General features: G+C 39.3%; 1 protein-coding gene across 1 annotated transcript; it reads left to right on the top strand.

Moving 5' to 3' along the window:
- Positions 1-655: 655 nt before the first annotated feature.
- On the top strand, positions 656-9,907 carry LOC140230197 (uncharacterized). Its single transcript, XM_072310378.1, has 2 exons — positions 656-2,492; positions 9,819-9,907. The coding sequence occupies exons 1-2, from the start codon at positions 656-658 to the stop codon at positions 9,905-9,907; spliced, it is 1,926 nt and encodes a 641-aa protein (XP_072166479.1).
- The last annotated feature ends 1,148 nt before the right edge of the window (positions 9,908-11,055 follow it).

The raw sequence follows: 11,055 nt of genomic DNA, 5'->3' as shown, positions 1-11,055 counted from the left end.
ACGACTTAGTAAGTCGTGGGAACGACTTAGTAAGTCGTGGGAACGACTTAGTAAGTCGTGGGAACGACTTAGTAAGTCGTGGGAACGACTTAGTAAGTCGTGGGAACGACTTAGTAAGTCGAGGGAACGACTTAGGAAAAATATTTCTTGCCATGTTCCCTTAGGGGCTCCGTACAAATCACGGTTGCTCTGAGACCTTTTTTTTCCGGTTACAATTTTTTTTTCCAACTATTGACTTTACGGTGCGCTTTGCACCTTTATTGTTCTTGCCCGATCGTAGCCTTTTGTCATGGCCCTCTCGCTGTGACGGGCGAGCGAAGCGAGCCCAGCCAGCGCGCCAGCGCCCAACCCCACTCAGCTGCATTTGGGCTTTCTTCACCATACAGCGAGAGGGCCTTGACAAAAGGCTGGCCCGATCGAGACTCCGCTTCCGTTGCCAGAGCATGAAATGCTAATGAGCATTGCTCTTGACCCCATTGAAGACAAAAGGCATGGTGCGTGCGGCGGAGAGGGCTTTAGAATTGCGCAATACTGATGAGCTGAGCAAGGCTGATCGGCGAGGTACACGCACCACATTTCACGAAGTGGTGATTGGCATGATGCACAATGGCGTTTGAAAAGTGTAGACACAAAGAACGATATATACTCTGCTGAAATGGTTATCAATCTGTCGTCCTACGAGCTGATACAGGAAGAGAAGGAGACTCTACAACTTGGCCTGTCGTACTGCCCACCTCAACCCCTTGATGGCATTCGGCTATGTCAAGATACGGCAGATTTCAACCGACGAATCAAGCTGCGAGAGTTCTTCTCTGACAACGACAACAACGCTAACAAGCAGCCGAACAAGCTACACAAACCATCTACAGCCAAAGTTAAGTGGACTCCGCCGCCGGGAAGAAACTCCCACATCGACGCTTTCACTTCTAACGTCCAGCGTCATCTTAACAACTTTCTCCGTGACGTCCGGCAACCAGAGCTCAGTAAAACCGACAAGATAAGACGTGAGTCTATAAAATCACTCAAGAACAATAATGAGATTATTATCAAGCCCGCCGATAAAGGTGGCGCTGTGGTAATTCAGAACTTTCAGGATTACCATTCTGAGGCAGTGCGACAGTTGTCAGATAATAATTACTATGAACCTCTGTCAGAGGACCCCACTGATAAATTTCGTGAGAAGGCTACGGAATGTGTTAAGCATTTGACAGGCAATAACATATCTCTTCCTGAGAAGACTAGGGTTAGTCAATTTTACCTCTTACCTAAAGTACACAAGCTTCCTAAGATGGTGACGAGTGTAACTAAACAGGAAGCAGCAAGTTCCGATTCTATCATTGCAGCAGCCAAACAACATGCGATAATCCCACCAGGCAGACCCATTGTGTCCAGTGTCGGTTCCCTTACTGAACCAATGTCTCAATTTGTTGACGAGAAACTTCAACCATTTTTACCGAGAATCAAGAGTTACATCAAAGACACGACGGACTTCTTACAAAAGATAGAATCGGTTCAAGTTGCCCCTGGTTCGACACTCGTCACCATGGATGTTCAAAGTCTGTATACTAACATCCCACATGAGGACGGTGTACAAGCAATACGCCGCTTCCTCCGTGACCATGCTAATGAGGACGAGGCTGTAGATGCAGACGCATTGGCTCAAATGACAGAATTCATTCTGAAACACAACTTTTTCCAGTTTGACGACAAGTATTATCTACAGAAAAAGGGCACTGCCATGGGAACTAAGATGGCACCGGCGTACGCCAACATTTTCATGGCTACCCTGGAGGAGGAATTTCTGTCAAGCTATCCTCAGAAACCTACGGTATATGTTCGTTACATTGATGACATATTTATAATTTGGGATCACTCTATTGAAGAACTGGCTGCTTTCCACCAGGCATTCAATTCATGCAATCAAAGCATCAAATTCACAATGGAAAGTTCACAGGAGAAGGTCCATTTCCTGGACGTATTGGTGTCGATAGACCAGGACAACCAAACGCTACAAACATCCGTGTACCGTAAACCCACCGACTCTTTCTCATATTTGAGATTTGACTCATTTCACCCACACCACATCAAACAATCGATTGTTTATAGTCAGATGCTTCGCTTCCGCCGAATCATCTCGGACGAGGATATGTTTGACAGAGAGGTCCTTACACTTGGTAGACAATTCCTCAAACGAGGATATCCTCCAAAAATGATCAGGAATGCAATTCGTAGAGTAAAAGGGAAATCCCGAAGAGTTCTCCTCAACAAAACTAATTTGGAGGAAAACAAGGCACGCCTTCCATTCGTGACCACTTACCACCCTGCTACCACATCTTTCGTGAAACAAGTCAGACAAGAATGGCCTACACTGGCACTCGACCCCGAGTTAGGGAAACTTGTTGGAGATCAACCTCTGCACGCCCAGCGTCAGCCCCCAAATCTCAGAAAATTGCTTGTAAGTACCAAACTCCCAGCACCTTTACCACCGAGTGGTAACACACCATGTGCTAAGCCTAGGTGCCAAATTTGTAAACACCTTATTACTGACACTAGGGTGAAAATCTCCAACAATGTCACCCTCCGTCCACAGAGATTTACCTGCGATTCCAGTAATGTACTGTATTGTCTGATGTGTGCACAATGCCCTCACGCTATCTATATCGGTGAGACCAGCACCAAATTCCGGATGCGCTTTAATAATCACAAATCGTCCATCCTGAAAAATCGGAACGACCTTCCCGTTGCTAAACACTTCAACCTCCCCGGCCACTCATTGAAGGATGTCAGAGTGTGCATTTTCGGGGGACATTACACATCAGCAGAGGAAAGAAAACTCGCCGAGTTACGAGTAATCGTGAAGAGTAAGAGCTTTCAAGGTGAAGGGTTGAACAGGGATTTATCCATTCTAAACGGTTACTCATTCTTCCGTTAAAGAGAGGAATAAGTCATGAGGATTATAAGATATTTTTTCAAAATATCTTTCTAATTGATAACTGTTTCACTACCACTGGTGTTGTGATAGAGAAATTAGTTGGTTAATCTGTCTGAGATTATGACGAATTATAGCGAATATTATGATTTCATGTCTCCATCTTAATAATCAATTTACTCTTATTTTGTATTATTTTCTGTAGATGGATTCACACTGTCATCCTATCACTCAGTTGTATGAGTCAATCAATTTCACACTTGCATGTTCAAATCTGTTTAGATTTCAGCGAGACACCGAACTGTGGTTTTTGTAATTGATGATTTCATCTGTTTCTTAACAGGAATTATTATACCAACTTCTTCCTACCGATTTTTGTATTTTAAGTAATGAAACAATTTAATTGTTGGAGCGCTCTTTAACCTAATTTTGTAACTTATGGTACGTTGATGAGTACATATGTCGATATCATAACATGTGATAATACAAAGTAATTTAATACCATTGTTACGTAATAAACATGTCAATGTCCTCCTCCTTATGCGTGGGGTACCTTGACTACATTGCGTCTACATGGCAACATCATTGTAAAGGGTACGCACTCTCATAGCAACCAATTCTGTGTATGTGTGCGCGCTCTTCATGTTCAATTTATGTTTTGGTATTGACATTCCCCGTCGAGACTCCTGAAGAAGGTGGAGGCCACCGAAAATTTGAGTTGTTCAATAAACTCATTCTTATTGGCGAAATAATGCATTACTAGTTTATTTCTTGATTCTTCGCTATATATATATATATATATATATAATGTGAGATATCTTATAGCCAGCTAAAACACAAAATAGCGAACTCTCTGTGTGTACATTTACAAAGGTTTTTGGCTTCATCAATAAATAGTTAATTCAAATAATGATAATAATCAGCTGTTCCCTACTATGTGACGGGCTGTTCAAAGTTTATCTTTGGAGATATACGAGGTTAATTTCCTTTTCGCAAAGACAATTTGTGTAATAATTCATTCGCTAATTCGCCAATGAATCTATTGTGTACTTTTCCTAGTCCAAAGACTTATTGAATATATTAAGTTATTGTCTGTTTTGGAAGGTTTTTGATGGGTTTTGGCCGGTTTTTGATGGGTTTGGCCGGTTTTTGATGGGTTTGGCCGAGCCGCCAGGGAGAGAAATCGGAACAATAACTAATGCCCATTTTTAACTCGTGTTCTCTTTGTGAAATCTCTTCATCTGAGCACTTTTAGAAGTAGGGCCTATTTGAGAAAATGACAGAAAGCTTTGTCGCTACTCAAAATGTGTTTGTTCAATCAGAATGTTAAGGATAGCTGTTTTTCGTGTAGTACGTGTACCTGACAGTTCAGAGGTCGAGTCTGCAAAGAATTTGCCTCAACAGCTTTGCGAAACTCGAATCAGTTGCGTGTATTGAAATGTGTAATCAGAATTAAAAGACTCGGACCTTCACGCCTGTAACTGAGTATCATAGAACCACACACAACGAAACACACACACACAAGAAAGGTGAGCTTCCTGCAATCTCAAGGAGTGGATAATCAAGCAGCCATCATCCTTTCTTCGCCATTGATAGCTGGAAGTGACGTAATGGAGCAATGCTGTTGGAGAATCGGCATAAATGTCTGCTACAAGTACTACGTACAAAAAAATTTTCAGACCCCCTTTGTGTTCATGTTTTGCCAAAACAAAAGAACCACAGTCAGTGAGACGCTAACTTACTTTATGTCCTACAAACTATGGTTACTATAAGTTGAACGTTGAAACTGCCTTTTGCCTCCAGGCTTTTATAATAGCATACAAAGCTTGTATTGCTTGCCTGTATAAAAAAGGCGGGATTACATGTACACCCTTATTGCAATCGTCCTGATCTGATAACAGAGTGATACATTTTTTTTTTTTTGTTATCTTTCGCCCAACCAAGACCGATGCCATTAAAAAAAACCAAGATCAATGCCATTAGAATAATGAACAAACAAACAAACAAACAAACAAATAAACAGATCCATGAAAATAACGAAAAGAATATGTGTGTGTTTCATGTTTATATAGGTTATCTCTTGATGTATAGTAGACAATTGTTTTTATACCGTTTCCTAATAAGTACCTCTAGCGAAAACCCGACTTTTTTCTTTTTGTCAAGGAGGGAAGTTAACTTCAACGTAAAGATAGCCTACAGTTGTAGTTACATGCAAATGATCACGAGGCAATCATACATTCGCATTGTAAATTGTAAATTTGTCGGATGACGCTTATAAACGTTTGATGATTTTCGTCTCCCCCCCCCCCCGCCCCCAAAAAGGCATTTTGATTATGATTACAGACGTATCTATTTACAAGACGTAAGTGATGGTTTAAAGAAGTGATCTTCAATTTAGCAAGGATTAGTCTTATAAAGTCATAAATTCCCTTTACCCATCATGGTTAATGGAACTGCGACATCGTTGAGGTAACCACACCTTTCAAATTTCATAGATCAAACCTAAATCGTAACATAATCAAAACACAAGCAAAATATCTCAAAATGCTCAGAAGATGGCATGAATAAAAACTTTTTACGGAGATTGGATATGGTAATCTGTATTGACCTATATAAACACAAGTTTTCCACAGTTATAATATCCGCCTATGATAGCATTCTGATAATTTCGATTGCGTTTTGAACTCGTACCGAGCTATACTATTGAAACAGCTTTGACCTTTATACACGTATAGTTCAATATGAACGAGTGTTTCGGACTCATAACCAACGTTCGAAATCGTAACCAGACACGGTAACAAATCATACGAATATTGAGTAACGACTATCTTTATGCATAGGCTGCCTAACTGATCACATGGTTTGACTACTGCTTCAAGCAGGCTGAAAATAAAAGAAGAATGAAAACTTTCAATAATGATACGATGCTTTACAGCGCATTAACAGTATAATGTTTGCTTGGATTTCTGTGTGCAATACGGACGGAAAATAAAATGCAGATGGATGCTATTAAATGCTAACACCCAACGCATCCAAATGTTTTTGAAATACATTTCATTGTTTTACTTTACTGTTTGAAACGTCGAATTTGCGAGTCCTTTAAAGGGTTACTACAATATCAGGCAAAAATAAAAGTATTAAGATTTCGATTTGCTCGCAAGACTAACGATTCTATGGCGATCGTTCGCAGCAGTGACAATCCGCTTTAATAGATCTATTCAATTATTCTGTTTTCATTGAAAGAGGAAGGAGAAGTCAACTTTAAACTTCATTAGTTTTCTCGCCTTTTAAACATGTTTTCATGTATCATGCGTGGTATCGCTATTCCTTCTCATGGTAGTGCGTGCTATGGAGCGTGAACGCCGTCGCTAAGCAGGACTGCTATATCGTTTCGTCCGAGAAAAGAAACAGGTTGTAAGCTTCTCGGATACACAATTCAATGGTACGCGGCAGTTCCTTTTTGAATGGACTCCTGCTAGCTACTTTCAGGAGATTAAGATGGCCACGCGCTTAACGTTTCACATAATAAAAGAACCTTCTTCATCCCCATCCCGACAATAGAAAGCGTCGCCTAAGCAACCACAACCTGTGTACCACCGAAGCTTTTCGTCCCGTCTCTTTGTACTCCTGGGAATGTCTAGACCATAAAGTCTTTGTAGATCCGAGCATGAATCATAAGAGGGCTTGCTCCAGTCGATTTGAGCGACATCATTAGTCGTCTTAAGATGAAAATAGCCTTTCAAACACAAAGTTCAAAATTGATGCGCCCCTCTAGCCTGAAATAACTATCATTATAAAATGGGTTCAAGAATGTAGCCATTTGGAAGCGCTGAAATGAGTCACGTGTGCGTGCATTAATTTCTTACTAACATGCACGCCGTAAAGTCACTGACGTCACAATGTTTACACTAGCAGTGCACGCTCAATCAGTTGTTACAAGTGCGTCGCACGCTACTATACGCGCTGTCAATCCTGTAAACAACTTCTAGTTCGGGCTGCCAGCCGGCCTTTCTTGCTTGTGAATAACATGTGGCGTACGTATGCTCTTATACGTACAGTACTTATATGTGCGGGATTTCCGAGTGCGACGTGCGTAAATGTTTGGGACGAACATCTTCCGACGGACATCTTACTTTTGAGCGAGTGCTACATGTAGCTGACTGGTATTGACCCACAAAGGTACGTGAAAATGCTGTTAGTTGTCGACCCATTTTATAAAAACAAATGATGCACAGGATTATTTTCGTGGCGTTAGTGAAGGTTCGCCGAGTGCATGTTGCACCATTGTCAATACTCGAGAGTGCGCCGCACCTTCACTAACGCACTCTAACCTGTGCATCATTTGTATATTCTCAAATTCTATATAGACACTGAGGTGTCCACCGCGTACAAAAAAGAGGGAAATTTGGCTCTTGCATAAAAATGAGCACATGGTGCAATTCTAAGCATAAAATACTAATTCTTAGTTGTAAACTTACTAGACATTTGATAGAATGCATGGTATTGAAAAAAAAAAGCACTTTGAATATGTTTAATGTAACAAACCGTTGTCAAGAATAACTCTATTTAATATCTAAAATGGCGCAGTCCATTTTGATACATAATGTATATACTGAAAGTTAACGCAAAAGGCGAAAATCGCAAAATTATGATTAAAGATTACAGGTTACAGTGTATCGTATAAGACTCGGTAACTTATTATGATAACATCCATAAGTCGGCTTTCATTGCACACTATTCCGCTGCTGTCAAAAAGAAACTAATCCAAACATGTAAAAAAGTACAGTCTCAGTATTGCAGTTTCATCAGATCAATGTGCTACATGTTGATAAACTGTCCGCATTTTTTTTTTCGAGGGGCAGAGAAGCATATTCACGGTGTTAAACATGAAATAGTATTGGTTGAGATGAGAATTCAGCTATTAGCCTTTTTAGAGATACAACGTACTTTGAAAAGAAAGAAAATTGTTAATGTTAAAGAGCATACAATTCTGACAGGAAACCAAAGTTCATTTGGTGAAGATCGGTTCTGAAATGGTAGAGATATCCAGAAACAAAGTGAAACATAGCCGCGATCCTTGTAAAAGGCGGGCACCTATATCTCAGCCGTTTCAAATCGCACTTCTCTTTGGGTTTTTGATTCACAATGAACCCTTCCTTTCATACTAAAAAAAAAAATAATCATTGCCTGATGATGTCAATTACTATCGCAGTATTTCAAAGTGGAATGAATATCCCTACTAACTAGTTACATGACACAAACATAATGATGTCTTGAAATTTGTTGTGAAGATGATAAATGAATGTCACAAAGAGATAGGAGGTAGAACATATCCTCACCGCATTCATGCAAGACTGATGATATCGTAGCAATAGTACCCCAAAAAAACAACCGCAAAAATAACGATAATAATGATAGTAATTGCAAAAAAAAAAAAAAAGTCCTCTCTATTTAGAGTAGCCTTTTCAATGCTGTCAGTGCTCTAGCTATCAGAGGGCCCGCCTGACATAATTGCCCTATATAGAGTTGCTATAGGACGGAATAGGACGTAATCGCTGCGGGGAGGGAATTGAACTCGGGTCATTCGACTGGGAGTCGTGAAGCTTAAATCTTAAATATCCACCGTGCCACGACGCCCTCGCCCCCTCCCCCCCCCCCCAAAAAAAAAAAAAAAAAAAAGAGGAAAACCAAAAAACACCCCCCCCAAAAAAAAAAACAAAAAAAAAAACAGAAAAACAGAAAACAATGTAATTTGGCATAAAACAGTCATGATTATTCCGTGGCATAAAAATTCTGCTTATTGTCGCTGGCATTCAATGCATATAGTGTAGGCAAGAACTTCCACTTGCATGCTAATCTCTTGGTTCTAGGGAAATTTGCGAAATTAACATGCACGCAATTATTCCTCGTTTTACACTAAAAACTTGTGTTCGCATGTTGCAACTCAAGCGGTAAAACAATACAAAACCAAAGGCAAAGTTAAACTTCGTCTTCTTACACATCATTCTTAGGATGATCACTGACATGACAATTTTGTGTGTCCACTGCTTCAGAAAGATTAACTGTCTTATAATTTGATCGACATTGTGGGATTAATATTCTGCAGGAAGAAAACCTGAAGCATACTTTTCCAAAATTCGGTTCAAATATATTAGGCGCCAAATCTTCAAATTTCATTCTATGTTGACGAGTTCATATAAACGGACGAAAGGAGAATGGTTAGCAATGCATACAAATTTCCGTCAAACTTCCAATGGCCCATTTAAGATATTATACAACATGTAGGTTAATTGTCAGATCATCAAGTGATCAGCAACAGTGTGAATACCGCTGTGCCAGCGTGTAGTCATCACAACAAGAATAGCTTTTTCGTACAATGTACACGTCAACAGTACGCGGCAGTTTCTTTTTGAATGGACTCCCGCTATCTACTTTCAGGAGATTAAGTTTGCCACTCTGAACGTTTCACGTTATAAAAGAACCTTCTTCATCCCCATCCTGACAATAGAAAGCGTCGCCTAAGCAACCACATCCTGTGTACCACCGATGTTGTTGTTGTTGTTCTTTAAGTTTTGTGGAGCTCTCTGCCGGATGTGCCGGGTGGGCAATTTACTCCAAAAAATATATTCAATTAAAATATTCACTTAAATTCAATTATAAAAACCTAAACTACTTCTAATTATTTACAAAATCTAATTCTATATATATATATATATATATATATATATACATATATATATATATATATATATATATATATATATATATATATATATATATATATATATATATATATATATATTTACAAATGAGATATTTACAGAGAAAGAAAGGGGACACGTTTTAGGAAAAGATGTCGCCTGCCTATACTCCTGCACCGACATGCAAGGTTACGCCGTTTCCGTCGGCAAGCAGGTAGAGGACCCGCCCGCCGACGCCGGTGAAGTCTCGGCCTTTCCCGGGGGCAGGCGCCTCTAGTGTTTAATAGCCTATATGGTGGACGAGGACATCATGGAAGAGGAGGGATGATAGAAGAATAGTGGAAAGGGTGAGGACAGAACATAGAAAACAGACACCGATGCTTTTCGTCCCGTCTCTTTGTTGGGTATGTCGGAGCACTAGACCATAAAGTCTTTGTAGATCCGAGCTTGCATCGTAAGAGGGGCTTGCTCCAGTCTATTTGAGCGACATTATAAGTCGTCTTTAAGATGACAATAGCCTTTCAAACACAAAGTTCAAAATTGATGCGCCTTTCTAGCCTGAAATAACTATTCTATATAGACACTGAGGTGTCCAACAAGTTCAAGAAAAGGAAAATTTGGCTCTTGCATAGAAATTTTTATGTATTTATGCTTTAGGAAGATGCTTCCAAAATGTTTGATTAACTATTTTCAAATAAGTGATAACAGAAGATATAATATGAGAATCAAAGATAAATTTACATTGCCTTGTGCCAGAACTATGCCATCATATAATTCTTTATTTTTTAATGGACCCCAAATTTGGAATGCTATTCCGGTCGAAATAAGACAGAGTTCATCGCTGAATGTGTTTAAAAGAAAATAAAGATTGCATGTTTTAAATCAGTATGCCGAAATGGTGTGATAAACTTTTCTCTTATAAAATATGTCAGTGTGTGTGTGTGTGTGTGTGCGCGCGCGTATGTATGTGTGTATTAGTTCATAAAGCAATGTATTCATTCAATATTTTGATATTTTATGAATGAAATATTATGGGGACAGAACTTTTATATAAGACATAGCCTTTCTGTCTGTCTCCGAACACTTTCAAATGTATTGTATATTTGTACTCATGCTTATTGTAATCATTCTTTTCTTGTTATAGTATGGTGTTGTCAATTTTCTGTATTCTCCTGTTTTAACTGAAAGTGTTGAATAAATCTGAATCTGAATCTGAAAATGAGCACACGGTGCAATTCACAGCATAAGATACTCATTCATAATTGTAAACTTACCCCAACATTTGAAAGAATGCATGTAACTGAAAGAAAATATCTTTAATATGTTAAATTAAACAAATTGGAAGTCGGAGAAATCTCTCCACCCGAAGCTTAACAATATTATTATATCAATAACAGTCAAGTTTTTTACAACTCGTCGTAGCTA

Source organism: Diadema setosum, chromosome 6 (genome assembly GCF_964275005.1).
Source record: "Diadema setosum chromosome 6, eeDiaSeto1, whole genome shotgun sequence".
NCBI lineage: Eukaryota > Metazoa > Echinodermata > Echinoidea > Diadematoida > Diadematidae > Diadema > Diadema setosum.
Note: the sequence above shows the minus strand (reverse complement) of the source record. Positions and strands in the feature narration are given on the sequence as shown.